General features: G+C 37.8%; 1 protein-coding gene across 2 annotated transcripts; it reads left to right on the forward strand.

Moving 5' to 3' along the window:
- Positions 1 to 1,074: 1,074 nt before the first annotated feature.
- crmp1 (collapsin response mediator protein 1) lies at positions 1,075 to 13,599 on the forward strand. 2 transcript variants are annotated; one of them, XM_008416980.3, is made up of 14 exons: positions 1,075 to 1,466; positions 4,174 to 4,262; positions 5,119 to 5,303; positions 5,385 to 5,549; positions 6,440 to 6,501; positions 6,637 to 6,717; positions 7,397 to 7,465; positions 7,533 to 7,653; positions 7,744 to 7,900; positions 9,477 to 9,618; positions 9,720 to 9,890; positions 10,487 to 10,666; positions 11,051 to 11,216; positions 12,429 to 13,599. In XM_008416980.3, the coding sequence occupies exons 1-14, from the start codon at positions 1,116 to 1,118 to the stop codon at positions 12,518 to 12,520; spliced, it is 2,031 nt and encodes a 676-aa protein (XP_008415202.2). In that variant the 5' UTR covers positions 1,075 to 1,115; the 3' UTR covers positions 12,521 to 13,599. The 2 variants fall into 2 exon arrangements, with proteins under 2 accessions (XP_008415202.2, XP_008415211.1); XM_008416989.3 differs by lacking the exon at positions 1,075 to 1,466 and adding an exon at positions 2,803 to 3,229.
- The last annotated feature ends 9,383 nt before the right edge of the window (positions 13,600 to 22,982 follow it).

The following is a 22,982-nucleotide window of genomic DNA, read 5'->3' on the forward strand; positions in this document are numbered from 1 at the left end:
CCACATTTGTACAAATTTTTCACAATTTTGAAGAGACAAATCAGAAATATACCCGCAAATATTAATCCTTGTAATTTTTTTTGTCACCACATTCGGATAGAGCTGTGTGCTTTAAAGCTTTGCAACAGTTACTATTTAAGGAGATTTCAGGGTTTAAGGTCAAACTGTGAATTTAATCAAGTGCAGCTCCGCCCCACAAAACACCAGTGGGTAAAAACTGATCATGTTAGAGGGGAGATTTGATTTTAACACATGAATAACTGTTGCTAAATAATCTAAAGCATATTGGAAGATTAAAACCCAACAATTTTTACAGCCCTTTGCCCGCATACATGCTAACCATTTTCTGATGGCATTCAACAAGATCACAAGGTTCAAACCATCAACCCAATAGAAAAGACATGGAATGTGGTGGAACTGGAGACTTGCATCCTAGGTGTGCTTCCAATACATTTGCTGAACCTGTGTGGTCATCAACCCAGTACTAGCAAGGTGTACCTAATAAAATGGCCGATGAGTGTATTTGTCACATTTAAAAGACTAAAACATTTGATTTTGAAGGGAGGGTATTATTTATCCATTCTAAATTCTGATGGGCTTTAAGGTATTACAGACGACATAATTTGGAGTCAACAAAGCATTAGAGCTATTTTTTAATTCACTGTGCGGAATCTCCTCTTGAATGAATTTGACCTGCTTAATGCTCACTTAAAGCAATCTAGCTGGACAGTGGGTACTCATCCAGAAAACACATGGATCACTTGCATCCCCCATTTTGCCCGCAGATGTGGGTTAAACACATGCTTTTTTTTTTTTTTTTAAATCCGCAACCCAAGAGAACAGGAGACCTCTAGTGCGTTTATTTATCTTCTCTATTTGGCTCATTAATTCATGTACCGAAACCAATAGTTGTTTTTTTCTTTTAAACTGGAGCGCTTCTTCATCACTGGTGTATGTGGAAAAAAAAAAAAATTCAAGTTAACAATTTCACATCACAGCACTGAATGAGTGCGCCTGCCTGAAGAGGCGGGACCGTGACCCGCTTACAGACGTAAAAAAAAAAAAAAAAAAAAGCAGAATTGTCTCCGTCGCTTCAGACAGAAGAAGCCACCATCATGTCTGACTGCAGGAGGCAGTGGAACCGGGAGGATGAGCTGCCGGTCTACCTCGCGGGTCCGATCACCACCGGGCCGAACCAGCGCAAATCCTTCGGGATGTTCAGTTCCGTGGAAGGGGCGTTCGATAGCAAGACCATTGACTTCGATAACTACGCGGTGGGCAGGAAGGGGAGCCGCACCCCGAGAAGCGGCAGCCGGGAGAGGGTCTTGGAGACCGGTGACCCTGTGGGGAAGACACCCGGGGAGGCTGCAGATGGGTCGAGGAGAAACCCAAGCGGGGAAGCAGATGATGCTCGGAGCGGCGTGGAAGTACGATTTACATCGGAGAAGGAAAGTCCTAATGAAAAGGTATGGCGATCATTTTTTTGTTGCTTTTCACCAAATACAATTGACCAACATTAAATAGACCGGAAGCACTTAATGCTGCTTAAAGCGCCTGGTGACCTATCGGCTCCTTAAAAACCATTTTTTCAAGCAAGAAGCAATTTCAATCACTTTTATTTAAAAAAAAAAACAAAACAAACAAACCTCCTTATATTTGAGGATATGGTTCAATCTGCATAAATAATAAGCTATTTTCTGCATTGCAGTTTATTTTATTGTTAAGAACCCTCCTCCCTCCTAAAAAGATGCAAGCTGCAGATAGAGGTGCTACATATGTGGTGCTGAAATGGACAGCGACATGATGCATTACCCCCCACGGTACTGCTTCCGTGTTGCCAGTGGGCAACTCGAGGTAATGCGTGAAATATGTCAATGCCCTTAGAATAGACGGTGAAATGAAGTTGTCAAAGGACATGTTAGAAACCATGCAAGTTTTACACATAATAAGGAAAATGTTCATATCTTGAAAGTTAATCTGATAGACTCGTAATTTCAGGTTAATTTAACAAAATCTGTACCTGGAATTCAAAATATGCATGCAAGGGAAAACCTAAAACGTTTTTTTTTTTTAATCCTTTCACAAAATAACTGAAAAAAAAGGTGTTGTATAAATATTTCTTGGCCCAAGTTCAAAACCTTGACAACAAATAAAGGCTGACACTTTGCTGACCTTCTTTTTTGATTGTATTTTCTAAATTACATCCCAGCAAGACAACAGCACAATCTGAATTACATAGCATTTTATATAACATGGTTATGTATTGTTTTCCACGTTTATTTGCAAAAATTCTGGAAAGAAGTAAAGTATCATGTGCTACTAACTTCACTATAAACTCTTTAAAGCAGTGTTGGCAGTTGTAAAGAGTATTACCGGACCCAAACATTCCCTAAATACCCCATTGAAGAAGAAAGTCAGTTTATCAAATGATTTGCCATGCAATATAAAATTTGTCTTGCAGTCAATATCATTTACGAGAAAAAAATCTATCATTAGCTCACTAAGTGACAGTAAAATACAGAATGTAAAGAGGTCAAGTAGCTATATAACTATAAGAAACTTGAGAGAGAGAGAGGGAGAGAGAGAGAGAGAGAGAGAGAGAGAGAGAGAGAGAGAGAGAGAAAGAGAGAGAGAAAGAGAGAGAGAGAGAAAGAGAGAGAGAGAGAGAGAGAGAGAGAGAGAGAGAGAGAGAGAGAAAGAGAGAGAGAGAAAGAGAGAGAGAAAGAGAGAGAGAGAGAAAGAGAGAAAGAGAGAGAGAGAGAGAGAGAGAGAGAGAGAGAGAGAGAGAGAGAGAGAGAGAGAGAGAGAGAGAGAGAGAGTGGTGGACTATAGTGAGCCCCCAAAATGCCAAAATGAAACGCTGCCCAGAGCCTCTTTCAGCCTCGGTCAGGCTCTGCTGTCAGGTGAGTTGTTGCGTGCAGCTCCGTTGCCCGCACGCGCAAAGCCACGCTCGATCTCGTCACTCGGTCTCTCACTCACGTGCAGTAACGCAAGCCGACGCAGCCGGACGGCGGCGGCTTCATCGCTCTCCGTCTCTGAAACAATTAAGCCTAAACTAAGTCATAGTGAAAGAAAGTCAAAGGAGGCTCATCCATCCGGGACATATCCGGGGCTGCTGGACTCAGCCCGAACCGCTTCTGAGTTGGACCGCCTGAGGGGGGGCAGAGGAGACGGAGGGAGCATGTCTGACAGCAGCTATCAGGGGAATAACTGCATCCCCCATCAGACGGTAAGAGACCTACAAATCCCCGCTGCAAGGCAGAGAGGGGATTAAACTCTTAGTGAATGGCAAAGAACACCAGGGCCTTTTGTGTATGTTGCTTCATTGCGAATTGAAGATAGCTGACAGTTTCCCCCCTCTGTCTAATAAAGTACACTTCATAGTCTCTCTCTAGCTTGGATAGTGTTGCATAATCCTGTCGCTTGTGGGATTAAAGCAGCTGACGTGACGGGAGAGATCGAGAGCCGAAACCATGGAATAAAGTAAAGCAGCTCTGGTGTGAGGCTTCGTCCTGTAACTGTATATGTCACACATTTGTTCAAAACATGGGCTGTTATTATTTAGAGAGAGGATTTATTGTTCCTTTTAAAAAGATAAAAGATGATATTCATGGAGGGTGTTGTCGTGTGGAACCACGGGTAATCACTGGTTACCATGGAGACCCAGCATCTTTTCATACGCTGTTGCCAGGCACCCTTAGTTGTGGAACAGGGTGTTTATGCTAGTTTGACCAGAAAAAAGCTTCTCTTGCATATTTTAAATTTCAAACCTTGATAATGAGTCTTTTCTTAAAGAGCTAAGGTTCTAGCTCCACCACAGTAAAGCCTGTTAAATTGTGTTGTAAATGCATAGTCATACATAAATGCTGTACCAGTTATTATCCAAAAAAGAGAGAAGCACATGTGATATTTGGAGAAGAAAAGTTGCTTTCAATTTTTTTGGAGCATTCAATAACAGGCTTAAAAATTCTATAACTATTACATCAGACTTCAAATGGTTCAAACCAAGCATTTTATCCATGTATAGCTCTCATTTAGCGCATGCTTTTGTTGGTCTTGTGTTGCACTGCATCAATTGTCCTACATACGTAGCTGTAGGTTGCATAAATGATTGCACAACACAGTATATCTAATTCCTCCTCCCTGTCTCTCTCTGATTTGCTCTTCCTGCAGGGTGAAAAGTTACTGATCAAAGGGGGAAGGGTTGTTAATGACGACCAGTCTTTCTACGCGGACGTTTACGTTGAGGATGGGATCATTAAGTATGTATGAAGGAACAATATCTTCAGTTGTCGCTGCTTATTTTCTATGTAGACTAATGGAGAGTCTAAGAATATTTATGCCTACTGTTGAATTTTTCCATGTTATTACAATATAATCACCAGCTTACCCTCATATTCCCATCAACAGGTACAGGTAATAGCAGTTACCCGTACCTGCTATTAAAAAATGCATCACCACAAGATGATGATTCCACTGCCAGGGGATGGTCTGTTCAAAATAATGTGCAGTGTCAGTTTTTTGTTTTTTTTTGCCACACCGTTCAGTTTGCATTTATGGCACCACGTTAAATCTCGGTCACATGTGGCAAGAACACCTTTCTCCACATGTTCACTGGCTTGTTATGAACTGTAAACAGGGCTTTCTTTTTGACCCTCTTCCAAAAAGGCCAGATTTGTGGAGTGCACTAATTGTTGGCAGATTATCCCAGTAAATCTCTGTAGTGCATGCACAGTTACCATTGGCCTTTTGGTGCTTTTCTGATTGATGGTCTCCCTGTCATGCTGGGTGGAGATTCGTACGGGTGGATTTGCAGTTCTGCTTTACCAATGTGTAGAGGTGGATTGAAGAGTGCTCTGTGAGATTACCCACCAATTCTGACCAGCTTCCACGCCCCTGCAGCTCCACAACATGATGCTGCCTCCTTCATATGTCAGTGTATTTCCTTTTGTCTAACCAAAACCTGAGTAAAAATCAAGACGTATGAGTACTTGCAATGCTCGTAGGTTTCCGTAATGGGCTCGTTAAAGCCCATTACTTTTAGCTACTGTCTTCATATGTCTGCTTCTCTTTTTCCTCGCCCTCATTCTTTTTTTTCCCTTCATACATCCTTTGCAGGCAGGTGGGAGAGAACCTGGCTGTTCCAGGTGGCGTCAAGGTGATAGAAGCCAACGGTCGTATGATAATCCCAGGGGGAATAGACGTCAACACATGCCTGATGAAGTCCTACCTTGGCACGCAGCCTGTTGATGATTTCCTTCAGGGCACCAAAGCTGCACTTGCCGGCGGCACCACCATGATCAGTGAGTGTTGACGTTTTCAGCTCAGAACATCACAAGCAGGTTAATTCCCATCATAACCTTTAACATTTCCCTCCTTCTCAGTGGATCACGTGACCCCTCAACCCGGTGACAGTCTGCTGGAGGCGTTTGAACGCTGGCAGGAGGCTGCAGATAAAAAGGCTTGCTGTGACTACTCTCTGCATGTCGACATCCCCCAGTGGAACGAGAATGTTAAGGATGAGCTGGAACTGCTGGCGCAGGACAAAGGTATTCGGCTGATTTTGTTACTTTTTTTATAATCTGTTACTGCAATTCTTCACATAATTCTTGGTTAGGAGACATTTCTCATTAACACCAGGAGCCGATTTAGAAACAGTTCAGCCAAATGCTCAATCGTCTTACAGTCGAGACACAGTGGAGATTTGAAGGTTCCAATCACAATGCTGCTTTAGTGGCACTGTGCAGCTTTTCTCGTAATCCTTTTTTACTCTGCAAAGACAAACATTTTACTTTGCGTACAGCTGTAAAGTATGTAACCACATCATCCAAAGTAATGTGTTGTGTTTCTTTTTAGTGACGTTGTGCTTTATTACTAGTCCCACATGTTAGTCACAAAAGACGCACCACAAATCTAATCAGAATGGAAACTAGAAAAATAATTTCCAACTGTAATAGCTTTGAGTAAAAATAACATGTAATCACAAAAAACATTTTTTGCACAAAAATGTCAGACATTGCATAACACAATCAAACTACTTTTGTTAAAAAACAAAAAAATCTGAAATAATGTAACCTGCTGATCATTTCAGTAATAATAATGTTATCTGTTATGTACTTTTTAACCATATTTGTCTTTATAGAGCATTACCTAAGGCTTGTGGCTCTGCTTAGGTGTTAAAGAAGCCCAGTTTGCTTTAATAGCAATACATAACATTCAAACATATTGACAAACTTAGATTTTTCATCTGTTTGTAAACCATAATAAGGAACAAACCCTCAAAATATATCACTTTTTGTTTTTTAGCAGCAGGGTAGGATTTTACTTTTTGAAGTGAATTACTGAACTAAGTTATCTTTTTGATGATATTCTGATTGATTGATTTATTGTTGCTATTGTTCCCACCTGCTCACTAACAAACCTTCCCCTCTCTTGACAGGCATCAACTCCTTCCAGTTGTACATGGCTTATAAAGATTTGTACCAGATGACAGATGCTCAGGTAGGGTTTCTAATTAGTGACATAACCCAAATTAAATACTCACAAGTTCAGTAATGTATACAACATTTTTATTTTGTAGGTCTCTGAGCTTATGACACTTTATAATCTCCTTGTATTGCTTTCCTCTGTCTTCAGTTGTATGAGGCTTTCTCCTTCCTGAAGCAGCTGGGTGCCGTGGTGTTGGTTCATGCTGAAAACGGAGACCTGATTGCACAGGTAACTGCTGCAGTATCTAGATTGCAGCCTCCCTCTCCCCTTACAACTGAGCAATATTCATGTTATGTAACTCGCCATCTTTCAAAAGGAGAGTCAGAGGATTATTTCAGAGGATGGCAGGTTTTATCTTTGGCTGGCATTAGATCTGACTTTTAATATACTAATGATGATGATGTAATGGTGATTAAGACAGTAATGGTGATGGTGGTGATGCTGCAGTGATAACAGTTATAGCTGACAGTGTGATTTATAACAGGACAAACCAGTATTTTAAGTGAATAAAAGAGCAATTATGAATATTATTAGCATGTCTGTCAACTCAGTCACCATATTGAGATGCTATATGAAACAAGTGACATGCGGAGTAGAAACTATTGGAAGATAGTGTTGTCAGAGGCAAAGTTTTTGACTCAAACCTCAATGCCTTTCTTATGTAATAAAATTAAAACTGTCACTGATGCTTTATGGTAATGACAATCATCAAAATGTAATGTTTGTTCAATAGTTGACTGCATGGTCTTTTCTTTATAACTTTGTAATTTTGTGTTTTTGTTATGTAAAGCACCTTGAACTGCCTTTCTGCTGAAATGTACTATACAAATAAACTTGATTGATTAATTGATTAAAAGGATGTGAGTGGCGGGAGAGAATGTGAATAATTAAAAATTTTGTACTTCAGGAACAAAGAAAAATCTTGGAAATGGGAATTACTGGCCCTGAAGGCCATCCTCTGAGTCGACCTGAAGAGGTAATTTTTTTTTACTAGTGAACAGCCTCTCACTGAAAAACTCTAAAGTCTTTCTTTTTTCATAAAGCTGGAAGCCGAAGCAGTGTTTCGTGCCATCACTCTTGGAAACCGTGTGAACTGTCCCGTCTACATCACCAAAGTGATGAGCAAGAGTGCAGCCGACACCATCACTCAAGCCCGGAGGAAAGGTACACTTTTCTTTTATTTCATTTATTCCTATTACTACTATCCAACCACTCGTTGCTCTCAAAAGCATCTGCTTTTATCCTCCCTTAAAGGTTCCGTAGTTTTTGGGGAGCCGATCACAGCAAGCTTGGCAACCGATGGCTCTCATTATTGGAGCAAGAATTGGGCCAAGGCAGCTGCTTATGTGACCTCTCCGCCACTGAGTCCTGATCCCACGACTCCAGACCACCTTCACACACTACTGGCCTGGTAAGAGGGAATCAGTTCTGATGCATTTTAATGGGCAGAGCTATTTAGTTTGTCTGGTTAGTATTGGTCTGCTTCATTTTCTTTTTTAATATAAGACTTTACCACAATGTCAACTGTGCATTAACATGGTGACAGGAAAAGAGACAAAATTTTTCTGGCATTGATGGATATTATATTTAATGCCAGTGAAAAACTGAAACAGATGCAGGAAAGGTGAAAACATGTGATGAGGCAAAGGGCAGGGAAGACTTATTTATAAACACTAATTTGACTTAGAAACAGGTCAAACTGAAATACAATACTGAATATAATATTGTATAAAGTTAGAATCCCACTACAGGAAGGGGAAAAGTGCATGAGACCAAACCCCCTTCTGCTCTCACCCCAGACATCCACACACCCACCAGCAACTTCCAGCTGCACACTTTTGTCTGTCCCCAATACCATAAATAGCACAGGGCCTAGAAGCTCTCATCATCTGTTGCCTTGGATACCAAGTGCCTCCCTCCTCCTCCTCCTCCTCCCGCTCCTCCTTTTTCTCTTCTTCTTTCTTCCACACTGCTGTTATGCCCTTCATGTGTATCTCCAGCTTCTTGAGGCAGTTCCATGCTGTCACTCTGCTAGTGGGAAAAGAGTATATTCTTAGCTTCTTCATCAGAGACAAGAGTACTTTTTGCCATTTCTCAATGAGGACTATTATTGCTGTAGTAAGCACTCTCTTGGCATTAGTATGCTGATCAAACAAGAATCACTGTAATTAAGGGTTAAGTAATATGCCTGTCATCAGAGCTTCACTTTAAACCAAGCTCTTTGAGTTTGCTGTCTTGTGCAAAAAAAAATAAAAAAATAGATAAAGTGTTTGTGCTCTGCTGCTTCCGATATAATATATATGTATGCATTAGATGATACTGTTGTTGTTGGCACTGCAGCTACATTGCACCATTCAGACTCGTTCAGCTGGCTGATTTTATGTTGCAAACCTCTTCCTGACATTCACTTAAATCACAGGCTCGATGAGGACACCTGGTGGCCAACATACAAAACAAATTCCTCAAACTATGTGATGAATCAGCTTAAATTTGTGTATTCAGTGCACAGCAAAATTATTCAAATCTCTTAAGGTTTTTCACATTTTGTCCCATCACAAATACAGACAAGCATGCACTTTGTTGGAATTTAATGCCACACATCAAAACAAAGTAGTGTGCAATTGTAAAAATCCAATGAAAATGACACATGGTTTTCAACTTTTTTTTTTTTTACAAATGCAAATCTCAAAATGTCACATTGATTTGTATTTAGCCCTCTTTACTCTAATACACCTAAACAAAATCTACTACGACCAGCTTCCTCTCTACCTACAGTTCTGGACATTTAATCTCAGCATAAATTCAGGTATTAAACATTGGTGAACAAATAGTTGTGGAGTGGTATATAGCAGAGCTAAAGTATGTCCTAAATTTTAATCTCCTTAATGTTCAATTCATCATCAGAATGAAAAGGGCTGTGAATACTTTCAAAAAGGAACACTACATTTCTGATTGTGTCCATTGATCTCTTTGCCTCCCTGTTACAGTGGGGACCTTCAGGTGGTGGGGAGCGCTCACTGTGCGTACAGCACTTCCCAGAAAGCAATCGGCAAAGAAGACTTCACCCTGATCCCAGAGGGGACCAACGGAGTCGAGGAGAGAATGGGTTTTGTCTGGGATAAGGCTGTGGTGAGCAATAACACCCATTGTTGTTTCAGTATATTCTTCACAATGGTGAGGTTTTTATTTTGTGTGTAACCTTCTTTAAATTCACCTATTTTCATACTAAGGCCATGGGAAAAATGGATGAAAACCAGTTTGTTGCAGTCACGTCAACCAATGCGGCAAAAATCTTCAATCTGTACCCACGTAAGGGGCGCATAGCCGCGGGCTCTGATGCTGATATCGTCATTTGGGACCCTGACAGTGTGAAAACCATCACAGCCAAACTGCAACAATCGGTAAGAACATGAATAAATAGCAAAAGATGTAAAAAATATATACTTACATGTCTCTAACTGAACAAAGTCTGATCCTGTAGTAGTTTAGATGTTTTTGAGGGGTTGAAAATATTTTTAGGGGTTAGGAATAGGGTTAGGGTTATTGTAACAAACTCTAAAGTCGTCTGTAGCTTTTCATTATTTAAAAAGGGAAATAGAAATTTAAACAATCTGAACAGTTTAAATTTAGCAAGGGGAGTTCAGTTTATTCCTACTTAATTTGCAATAAATATTTAATCGAAATCCATATAAAAGCCTGAAGAAAACAACCAAGAAGCAAGCGTATTCTATGGAAAATGTACTTTTGATAAGCTGCCTAAAATATTTAAACAGAACCCCTTTAAACATGCAAATCTGCTTTTAATGTATTCAGACTGCATGTTGGGTCTTAAAAAGACCTCATGTCCTGATGCCAGCCTGAGGGGTGACTGGGGGTGAATAATCCCCCATTCACCCCTTCACGTTCCCTGCATTAACACAATATTCCCTGCCCCCCATCACTTTCACCCCTTTGACAAAATGCATGCTGCAAGACATTCCTTTTCTTTCCAATACAGGCTGCAGAATACAACATCTTTGAGGGTCTGGAGTGCCGTGGTGGCCCAGCACTGGTGATGAGTCAAGGTCGGATAGTTTACGAAGGGGGCAAACTACAGGCTCAGCAGGGCACTGGCCGGTTCCTGCCACGTAAGCCCTTCCCTGACTATGCTTACCAGCGGGTCAAGTGTAGGAATCAGGTAAAATATAGAGTTTTAAAATGAATAGCATGCATTATACATTGATCTTAAGCATTGTAAGTTACATCTCCATTCAAAATGATTTAGCAATGTGCTTTACTAAATCATTTTGTAGACATGCTAACATTAAGATGATGAAATCTGCTGGAATCGGTGTGTGCAATGTGAAATAGTAACTTCTTGCATTACTTTAGACTAGCATATTTATGGTAATCAGAAAATGCCTGGGCTTACTTTGTGACCTTCAGATTAATACATACAGGAAATGCAAAGAAGTATACCACTACAGTGTTTTGACTAACTGCATCATGAAGAGTGATTTTGAAGAATTAACAGTTTTCCCTTTCCTAGATTTCCTAATTTTTGAGGATATTTCTCCAATAGGTAAAGAGCAAGCAGGGAGTCACCCGAGGGATATACGATGGCGCTGTGTACGATGTTGCTCCTACACCCAAATACATCACCCCCTCTCCGTCTGCCAAGACTTCACCCACCTCTCACCAGCCACCACCGATACGCAACCTTCACCAATCCAACTTCAGCCTTTCAGGTTCAATAAATAACAATTCTATATTTTTTATTTGGATTTTTAAAAAAAAAATTTTATCAGCAATATACCTGCAGTAGAATGATGTCATGTTGCAGTGGATTTGCAAGTGAAGTTTCAAGCAGCGAACAGCTAATTAAATGGAACCCTGATTTAGTTGGTTTTAACTATTTAAAACAAATCAAATGTTTATGTCTGGGAGGTGTAATATATTAACTATCTCCATTTATAGATGTTTTCTCAGTGAAACAACAGAAATAATGGAGGCTATCACCTTTATCTATCTAATTTTTAATTAATTTTAATTGTGTTGGGCCGGTTTGTATACAAAATAGGAACTTAAGATTACACAAGTAGTACCAAAATGGGTCATCCTCGATGCAGTTGTGCAAATGAAATTCTGAAGCAAAATTCAAAATATTTCTGCACCAGTGAAGTGGACAGATGAGCTGCAGCTGATGAGGCAGATTGATATTTCCTTTGTCAGAGTAACTGAAGGGGACAATTGTTTGAATAAGAGTACACTGACAAAATCAGCTGTTTCTTACAATACCATAGACATTTATTATCCACCTATCCACTAATCCACTAATTCATGCATTGCTTGAATTTTAATTATAATAGAAAAATATTTTCTTAAACAGTGCAACCTTATTGAGATTCAGCGTCTTCTTGGTATTGGAGTCCTGGTAAAGACAACAGCATAACAAAACAAACATTTTGTCACTGTCAGAAAAAAACAAAAAAACACTTGTATCTCCAAAGGTTGAACTTTTTTGGTAAACAAAAAAAACATGTTTTTTCTCTAAATGTGAAGACATGTCTGTCTGGTCAAAGCCACGTGCTGTTATTGAAACTTGTGGACGTATATTCATTAGAGAAACCACATTCGGATATGAAGGATGATTGATAGGGTTGGTTTTCAAAAGAAAACACAAAATATAATAACATGGAGCTATCAGTTGTTTTTTATTTGTCCAACAGCATTGCAATTTGAGATGTCTTAACAGTCTATCTATAGAGCTATATTTAGTTAGCGCTAACTTTCCTCACAACTCCCTGTGATGGCATACTTAAACTGTGGGTAAATGGATAGGTTATTGATAATTACTGGACAGAAGTCCACTCAATAAAAAGCTTGTCTAAACTGTTTAAGTTTTTGATTTTTGTAGCTAATACATATATATTTTTAATTTGTCTGTTTTTTTTCTGTAGGAGCTCAGATTGATGACAACATCCCTCGCAGGTCTGGCCACCGCATTGTAGCACCCCCTGGTGGTCGCTCCAATATCACCAGCCTTGGCTAAAGGCTTGGCTCTTCATGAGCCTCTGCTGGTTTGGGATTTCACCTTTTGAGAGTGTGTGAGTGTAAAAGTATGACTGCACAACACATTACCTTTATATCCACTCCATGATTGTTGTTTTTACAAGTTCACACTAAATTTAAGAGTGTATGATTCACAATCAGACAACCTATTTAAAATCCTTTTTCAGGAGAAACATAACACTAGTAAGACTACTCATGATATTGTTTTGTTTTTCCTTTTAAGCACACCTTTCTCTTTATACTTCCTTACTATCCACAACTTAAGCAAGTCTGCTCTGACATGGTGCTACTTTTCCACCACCAGGTGGACTGCAGAAGATCTAACTTATTTTGTATTTCATCTGCTCTTAGTTTGAACACATTTAGATCATTTATTTTAGTTTAACTAAAAAAAAAAAAAAAAATCAGTTTTACATAGGTTGTTGCATGGACAAATCTTTAAATGTTGCACTAGTTGTTATTTGTGGCAACACATTACACATGAAACTGCACTAGAAGCACATTTGTATTCAACAGCACAAACATATTTGTATACTGGGAAATGTAGATGCTTTAATGATGTAATCACATTCACTGTGGCTGCTTCCAGATCCAAAACATAGGCTTCACTGGGAAGTTCTGCAATAAAAGCAAAGTGAGCGTCCTCCACCAGATACGTTATGCAAATGTGTTAATGTTCTCCAATAAAATGTAAAAGTAGCTCAGTGGCTGAATGAAAACAACTGTAGCGTTCAGCTTTAGACTCGTGTACCAACATAACAGGCTTCTTCAGTAAATACTTGATGTTGTTTGTGAGTTTCCTGCCAATCACTGTTGCCAGGAATGGATCATTGTTATAATAAACCCTGAGCTCAAAGCTGTAAAAAGGGCTTCAGAAACCTTCCTTGCTCTTTCAATCAATTTTTGTGATCTGTTTATACTTCTTTTGAATAATTCTAGGTGTTTTCTTTGTTTTGTTACATTCAGTGTTTTGGATCTGCTCCATTTTTCTTGTTGTTCTCCAATTTGTCTGTTGGTACCTCTTATTATAAATAAAGAATGCACTGTTGTCAAAACCAATTGTGAAAAAAATCTTATGAGCATTATTAAATAAAAATAATAATAATAAAAAAAACATTTAAACTCCATTATGGCAAATACTCTATTTGATCAAATAACAGGTTTTGGTGGTTTAAAGCAGGGTTACACAACTTCTCATGCTCATAGATGTACTTCTCTACAGGGAAACCCTCTTACTTTACACCAGTGGCAGTTTTAATCTGTGCAAAGTGACTCTCTGTTTAGTGTGGCATTCTCTTACGGTTGGTTTGGGCAACTTTAAGAAAATATTGTTTTTCATCACGGCTGGTAAATTGTGCTGGAGCGTTTGTATGATTTTAAGCTTTCACTCTGGTACCGTAGAAAATTATATTCTGTTGCACTCCGTGGATTTGTTTGGCATTTTATACTCTCTGGATTTGATCTAAGTTTTCTTTACTAGGATATTTCCGAGTTATTCTAACTCATAGGCACATTAAAACACGTATCTTCTGTTTCTGCATTCATTACGTTTGGGAGTCTTTCACGCGACATATTTGTTGTCTCTGCATATGTAAGAAATTGCTAGCTTAGCATTAACTTAAGCACTACTGAGGCTGCCCTTCTGTTTCTCCTGTTGTTCCTCTGTTTCCTCCCCCGCTCTTCTTATAGCTCACACATTTTTTTATGTTTTTTTTTCTTTTTTTTCTTTTTGGATGAACAACCTTAACCCATACATTATTTCTGGAAGATAACAGTTAGTCATTCAATCCAAGCTTCTGTTGAAACCTTCAGTCTGAAGAAATAACCAATGAGATGAAATTTGAGATAAATTTTTATGTTCTCCAATAATTTTTGTTCACAGTAATCTAATAAACTCCATACCATAGAATGACAGTACACAATTCAGAGCTTTGGGAAGCTGTTTTTTTTTTCAGTGTACATTTTGAAATAACTGCATAATATTCTTGAGCTATTCAAATGTTCTCACATGCACATTTGCCTTTGCGTAAGTGATCCGACTCTTCCTGTTTTTTTCCTCTGGCAGCAGGTGGTATAACGTCTTTCTGGAATTCCTCTACATGCTTGGCACACCTTTCCTTTGGAAGTTTCTCAGACTCTGCTTGCCAGAATCATTTAAGCTCCAGCAGACTGGCTGGGAAATATCAGCGCGCAACTATTTTAAAACCATTTGATATAATCCTTTTATATTAGAAGCCTTATTACAAGAATATCCTGACAGAGACAGACTTCAGCGCAACCACAAATGGTCACAAAGAAATACAAGAATATTACACAGGTAGTGATGCATGTATATGTGAACATTAACAGCACCAAACATTAATACTTTAAATGGATCCCCTTCTCTCTGTGAAGTCAATTATAGATTGTTGTCACAGTAAATGACAGCAAAGACTGAACAAATGTTACTAAATGGGATTTAATGAATTGACTGAAATAATTTGTGAACAATTAAAAAAAAAATGCATCAACAACAAAAAGCAAAAACTGATGAAATATGGTGACTCTAACTTATACATTGCTTGTTTATGTCAATTGATCAAATAGACACATATATTATTCTGGTACATGTTGACAAGAGTATAATATCCTCGATCGAGAACACTTTCCTGACATTTTGTCTTCAGATATGGAGGTTTTGTTCAGGACAAGCAACCCACTTGGCATTTTAAGAGATCACAAGTTTGCGCTTAATGCCTTAATTTTACATTCCATGAAAGTAGAGGAACATACATTTTCCAGTTCAGAATAGTAGATATTCTGCCCTTTCTTATCTCCTGCAAACTTCACTGTATTTATTCTACTTATTGTGTTCTGGGCCAATTCACGCTTCCTCCAGACAACAGGAACTTGATTTTCTAAGTAAAAGGCAATTTTTTGCTTTTATCATAAAAGAAGACTTTGGTCAAGTGAACAACAGTCAGGTTATTTTTCTTCCCAGCAGACAGGGTTAAGAATAAATAGTTGCATGAAGTGACTCCAGCAACTTCGGACTGGAATTTGCTTTACAATCCTTCACAGCTGTGATGATCCATGTTGCCTTTTCACCTTTTTCAACATTTTTCTTCCACTCAACTTTTGATTACTATTTTCATGTGGCAGTATTTGCTTACCACCTCCTTGGCTTATCCTCTTGTTTCACATTGACAACTGCAGCATTCCTTTAGATTTTGTAGGAGTAGCAGGTCTGAATATAAAATTTCTAAATGTTCTATTTGCTCTATTTTCTTATGTGGCCTAATTTTCTGAGAAACTGAATTGTGAGGTTTCATTTTGCTGTAAGCCACAGTTTTGAAAATATAACTTTTCAACATATTTCCAGATTAGCTAATGTCTAAGACAACAGATGAACAAAACATGTTTTTGGATAAAACAGGGCTTATTCCATTCTGTTGGGGGTAAAAATACATTTTAACTCGTTATTTTCGTTGTTTTAGCTCTTGCTGAATTTAAGCTGTAAAAGAGACTGAAAGACTTTCATGTGTCTTTTAGTGCAGAATGGCTTCTGTCTGGCCACTGTACCATAAAGGCCTGATGGGTGTCAGCGCTCCCGTCTCAGCAAAGTACCACTGGACCTCATTTATGATGGCCATTATTGGCTTGCCAAAGCCTCTTATATCCTCCTGTTCAGGTTGGCTGAGCTGCCAGATCTAAGAAATCTGTTGGAGGTTTCAACTTATTTCCCCATGAGAGGCCTGCTGCACTCTTCAACAACTTCCATCACTAAAGAAGGTTTTTGTATCCTCTTGAACATTCAGATGAAATTGTCTCAACCACAAAAGTGTGTCTCCTGGTTACTTAAATAACTAAATCAGGTTCCAGTTGACAAATCCTTTTTATGAGCTCCGTAGCTCAGCAATGAGACGCAATAGAAAGACTAGAAAATAATTATAATAAAAAAAGCTCTTTAGCACATTTCTGCTTTATCTGTACTATATTTAGACTATTGGGAAAACTGGATGTACTCTGAAATAACAAAATATGAAAACCATTTTAATGTAGTTATAGTAAAAGCTATAATCTAATTCCTGATCAGTTTTTGTTTCTGTCATTTTTTAAATGTATTTTTTCCCCCGGCCCTAATGCCAGTGTACTTCCTCTTTTACCAGAACTCTCATTTGGTTGGTCTGCGCACTGCATCCATCTATGAGGTTATTCAGACTTGAAGCATTACTGCCAAATTGTCTTTCAGTCCTTCAAGGCTTTGAAGGTTCTGGGAAGATGCACAGCCTTGGCACAGACTGCACTTCATATTTATTGGCTACCAGAGGAAATAAATGTCAGAGAAATTCATTTTTTATAGAATTTCCCAAATACTTTGGAAATTCCAACTTCTACTTTTACTCAGTGGAAAAAAATTAAATTTTAAGGAACTACTGCTTATAAAATCACCTTTAGCACAATTGTGGATATAAGTCCCTTTAATAAAAGTGTAATTAAATTTTTTATTTTGTGTGTATGTGCACAATTTACTTTTTCTTTTAACTGAGGACAATAATGTCACCGCTCACAGATATTCAGACAGCTTTTAGGCTTTGCGTTTCTAAAAAATGATCCTTTTGGTAAATGTAACTATTATAAAAGTATTCATAAACATTTTTAATTTCTACATGTTGTCACACCACAAACCTTAATGTATTTTATTAAGATTTTATGTGACATTAAAAATGAAAAAGAAAGGTCTGAAAGAAGGCAAGTCTTTAAAGCACAGCATCATGGATGAAATGCAAGATTGCATCAGAGAGGCAACAAAACTATATGACAACCCACTCAGTGGCATTAGTTCTGTTTTCAAACCTACTGCTGCTCACTGGAGAGAGAGAGAGAGAGAGAGAGAGAGAGAGAGAGAGAGAGAGAGAGAGAGAGAGAGAGAGAGAGAGAGAGAGAGAGAGAGAAGAGCGATTGATATCAGCGGAATGAATAAATCAGAAAATGAACAAGAGAAGTGGGTGGAATAGTAGACCGAGCACTCCTAGTGTTTAATGAATGTAGTTCATCCAATGTCGACTCAGCCATTCTCACATTCAGCTTTTTACTTTGCTCTTTGTTTTCTGCAAAAATGTACTTATTTCTCCTGATATTTAAATTTTCTGTGTCATCTTATGCAAATCAGTTCAGATTTTATTAAAATATTCCTTATCCATTAATTGCCCAAAGATTTAAACTTAAACATTCAGATGCTTGTAATAAGGAACTAAAGAATGAAACAGAAATGTTAAATCGTTCACCCGACTCGAAAGTACTTATTTTGCTTTCACTTAGTATGCACTACTTTACATTCATCCACTCCAACGTGACAAACTGTGAGAAAGTTTTAGGTGTATGAAAACTTTTGATATTCACTGTATGTTGAAAAATTTAAGGAATAACATGAATATCTGCAAACAGTGTAGCAGTTTATTTGATCTGGCTGTTTAAATTCATATACAGACTTGACAGGGAAAAATGCATTTGGAAAAGAAAATGTTGGTGGCGATTGTGTGAGCATAGTATATTTATACCTTCTAGTGCATTGGACTTGAGATATAAAACATATTTGTAGATATGGTAAGCATGCTCAGATTTGTACATTTTTTTTCTATTGAGACTCTATTATGTAAGATGTAATTACTAGGTGTGTATTTCTTCCTAACTTTCCCTTTGTGCTGTATGGGAAAAGCTTTCTCCTGGTTTCTGGTGCAGATGAACTGACTACATCATCACCACCTCCACAGGCAGCAGCAGAGACCTACATCCTGCCACTGCCATCTGCTCCGAGAGCAAATCAAACAAATCAACAATATGGAGTTTTGAGGTGAAATTATGTGCTTCTTCTTGTGCAGCAGAACATGAAACAGCATTGTGTATAGAGGAATAATGGTTCCTAGAGAAGAGGGAGAGAATGCTGTATTAATAATAGAATGACCTTTTAATCCTTTGAAACACACAAAAAATGCTGCTTTAAAAACAGGTGGATGACTGCCTACAGGTAAATCAGAGAGTTTGTTGTGTTGTTTTCTTCCCAGTCATGTCATTAACTTGGGCATCTGTGCACATCTGAGCAACTTCGAGTTATATGCTAAAAATAAAATTCTCTTCTGAATTTAACAAACTATGAGTATTAACCATCCAAAAAACTAGCAATATGATTGGAACTATATTTCTATCTGTTGCTCAGTCAGAACATATATTTAGTGTCTCCCAATGGGTTTGTGTCTAAAGATGGTGCAGATTGGCTTTTTGTCTGTGGTTTTATATCACCTATACAGATTTTTATGTTATATATCTTAAAGAGCTTGAAGTGTTGTTATAATTAACTTAGTTTTACAGTTACTATTGAGCTTCTTCGACTCAAGACAAAGAGTATTTCCAATAAAAATAAAAAAATATCAAACACTTTACAGATCTTCCAAGTTGGAACACCCCGTCTCCTCCAGTTGGTGTCCCCATTGAGCTGTCAGAAAACAGAAGTCCCATTTGGATCAACATTACACTGTTTACAGGGACAACTACTCCGGCAGAAGGAAACAGAATTTTTTTTTCCCAAATGAATGTTTTATTTATTTGCTCCGTTTTCATTAGCTTTCTGTTTAAATTAATTCAACACAAAAGTCATCCTGAAGGATTCTGCAGAGAAAGTAAACAGGTCCAATTCAAACACAATTATTAGTCAAATTAAATCCTCTTCAGTCTAATGCCTTCCCATTTACTCCAGATCCTGATTGTCAAATTCAATGAAATCAGAATCCATCCAGGTTCGATGCAGGCACGTCCAATGAGTTAGTGAGCTTAAACTGCCAAATTATCTCAGCAAACAAATGGACAGCAACAAATCCTGGTTTCTGTTCCTGGGTGTTAACTATTGGCACTCATGAAGGACACCTAAGGGCTGTGAAAATGTTTCAGTGACCTAATTAAAAAAAAATAATAATAAAATAAATAAATAAATAAATAAATAAATAAATAAATAAATAAATAAATAAATAAATAAATAAATAAAGCCAATCCAAAAAGGTCAATGTCATTTTCATACATTGACACCATGTAGCATATGGTGCAGAAAAATGCTAAGTGTGTTAAGAATAGTAAACAATTTTAAGAATTATTATTTTTTTGTTCAAAACCACAATCAATATGACCTTCATGGAAAAATTATTTAAAAATATGCTGTTGAATGAATGATTAGAGTTAATGAGATAACGTAGAATAGAATAGAATAGAATAGAATAGAATAGAATAGAATAGAATTAGCCGTTATTGTACCAGAGAGTGGAAACTCAGTGTTCAATCGGAATGTTTATAAACTTTACTGAAGATTATTAGATTTTTAAAAAATTGTAATTAAGCAATCACACAATAACGTCGACTGGGTATACGTTTATGCAAATTCATGTTGTGTACGTTTTATCTTCTGCCACTGCATCATGCGTGCTGATCGCACAGCTCTGATAAGCCCTAACTGATTTAACCAGGAAAAGATGAAAAGACATAAATGAAGAGCTGTGGAGGAACACAGGGAGGATCAACTCTCATATCATCTGTCATGGCTTGTTGGTGAGCGAGAGTGTTTACAGCTCTGCTGCGAGTCTTTCCTGAACAGAGGAACACAGCACTGACAGAATCTTTTATTCAGCAGGCTTTATATGCTTGGCTGCAGTGCCTCCAATTCACTCTTTTGGTCTTTCAAAATTGCCACTACAGATGTTAACTGACCAGAGAGCTGCAGTAATTTTCTCTATTCAGACAACACAAAAAGAATTAGAGGAGAAAATTTCAATGCTACACAAGAGCGCATCTTTTTATTTCTGAGCCATCAGGCCAAGGTTTTCTTTTCAAAGGCAATCCACTTGAGGCTTCTGTCACTCACGGGAAAAAAAAATAAAAAAGCCTGCTAAACATGCTGAGAGCTGCTTCCGACAGTTTAAGAGACCATTTGATATACTGGACAGTGTATGTGTAGATTAACACCCAGGATATATTTCACCAGGAACCTTGGTAACGTCATGTTTGGTTTATAAAATCAATAAAATGCCCATCTGCTGAGAACACCTCTTCAATTTAACCCATGGTTAAAAATAGCTGACATCTTTTTTTTCCCTCAGTGCTAAGGAATCCTTATGTCTTCATGGTGCAACATTGTGATTTATCTTACAGATTTTGATTAAATGGACGTTTGATGGACGATTCCTGATGTTTTGACATTTTCAACACTTATCTTTTCATTTTCAATAATATCTTTTTTATTGAGTTAATTCACTACTTCTTCTTTCACATGTAATTTTTATGGCTTCATTGGTGACTTCAGATGACAATAACTGGAATAAAGAAATAACTGGGGCTGCTCGCCCTGCGACAGACTGGCGACCTGTCCAGGGTGACCCCGCCTCTCGCCCGGTACGCTAGCTGGAGATAGGCACCAGCAACCCTCCCGACCCCACTAAGGGACAAGGAAGATGGATGGATGGATGGATGGATGGATGGATGGATGGATGGATGGATGGATGGATGGATGGATATATAAATATATGTATGAGACCCATTTCTTTAAAATGTCAAAGACAGCAGAAGAGCCGGTAATTCATGTGGAGCTAAACTGACCTATAAGGTCATTTGCTGATCAACCGTTATTGGTCAGCCAAGAGAAAATCACATTTTACTTAAACTTGTCAATATCTACATTAAACATGAAGTATTTCCAAAGAACTGCAAATCTAAGAAATAAGCCAAGACATGGACATTTTAGCATTCTGAAGCATAATGCTAGAGTCTTCTTGCCAAATTTTAAAGCTTGACAATTAGCATGTAAATCCAGTTAAAGTTATTTACAGGTGCTGTATAAAAAGACACATGACCTTTATTTTATTTAATTTCTCACTGTGAATAATGACACTCTGTTACCAGCTTTTCCACAAGCACTTTAGTTCTGGAGTTGATTTGCAAATTTCACACCAAAACCTGGGCACAAAATCTGTCTCCATCCTGAACAGTAACATTGACTGCACAGTGTTTACACTTGCAATGAATTGTTTGAACACAAGAATGTGGCACGAACAGCGATGTAATTCTCTTCTTGCAGATAAAGAAATATTTTTAGCTAATTTACTTGTCTCATTTTAATAGCAGTATTCCTGTCCTCTGTAGGAGGGTGAAACAAAAATGAGGAATATAATAATAGAAATATATCAGATATGACCACATGAGGTCAGTATTGCATATTTGCAAAAACAGAATACACGTTGCGGGATTTTTTTTTTCTTCCATTTTTTTTGACATTTCAGAGTCCTTCACAGTAATCTTTGCAGCTGTTAACACCTGTGAATCGTTTTGTAAGATAAGTCTTAAGTCCAAATTGCTTCCACATTTGAAAACTTTTCACAGAGCAGCATCAAGTTTAGGAATATTCACCTTTCAAAGATTAAAAATGATGAACAGCGCCACATCTCCGTACTCTATCACAGATATGTCAGTGTGCTGCAGAATTACATCACAGATCTACATTAAAATAAAGAGTCGTGCTGCAGAATGCATCAGTTCTTAACTGCTCAGAAATTGAACTCGGCTTCTTGACGACCCTGAAAAAGATGAATAAGACTGACTCGAGTCTTAGTTACTTCAAATGACCTTCATCTGCAGATGCAAATTGGCTACATGTAACATAAATTTATGTTTAGATTGAAATACACAACCACACTGATGGTCCCACTTGGATCTGATGGTTGAAGTAAATATATTTATTGATGCAGAGATGTTCACAAGTGCTTTTCTTCAAGTCCAAGCCAAGACTCAAGTCTCTGATGACACAACTGTGTATTTTCACATCAGATGCTTGCTGTCTGGTCATAGAACATAGACATGCTTTAGGTTATAAGTTCAAAACCTAATTTAGCAATGACTCTTTTATAATCAATATACTTTTCAGAAATTTCAATTCCATATGTATAAACAATCTGCTATGCACAATGGAAAATTGTTTTACAAATTAACAAACATGTACCCTATTAAAATAAAAAGATACATTTACATAAAAAGAAAACTAATAGTAAGAGTGCACACCTGTTAATGCACAATGTCCAAATTAATTAGTCAGGCAGTTTTTGTATCATGAAGAATCAGCTCTGTATTTCTGTTAATTCTTTATTAGAAGCAAAAGTCATTTATTAAAAGATTCAGCTAAAGGCGCATGTTGGAATCACCAGCCTGCAGTTCTTGAATATCTCTGATTTGTATATTAAACTGACCATTTGAGTGGAAAAGACGCAGGTCTCTGTCAAAACCATGCCCTGACTCAACTTAAATGTTCGCTTTAAGTTGTATCACAGAAAACACTGAAACTTAAGGAACTTAGAATCTGTCTTGAATTCACTTTGCTTTTGAGAAACATCAAAGAGAATCCCAACATACTGTGCATGACTTTACCCACAAAA

The sequence above is a fragment of the Poecilia reticulata genome, chromosome 1, assembly GCF_904066995.2.
Source record: "Poecilia reticulata chromosome 1, P_reticulata-male-v2, whole genome shotgun sequence".
Lineage (NCBI taxonomy): Eukaryota > Metazoa > Chordata > Actinopteri > Cyprinodontiformes > Poeciliidae > Poecilia > Poecilia reticulata.

Excerpts from the sequence above, each read along its gene's own strand:
- crmp1 (XM_008416980.3), top strand. The coding sequence starts at position 1,116 with ATGTCTGACTGCAGGAGGCAGTGGAACCGGGAGGATGAGCTGCCGGTC. Across the intron at positions 6,718-7,396 it reads ACGGAGACCTGATTGCACAG|GAACAAAGAAAAATCTTGGA; the intron begins GTAACTGCTGCA and ends TTTGTACTTCAG. Across the intron at positions 9,891-10,486 it reads CAGCCAAACTGCAACAATCG|GCTGCAGAATACAACATCTT; the intron begins GTAAGAACATGA and ends TTTCCAATACAG.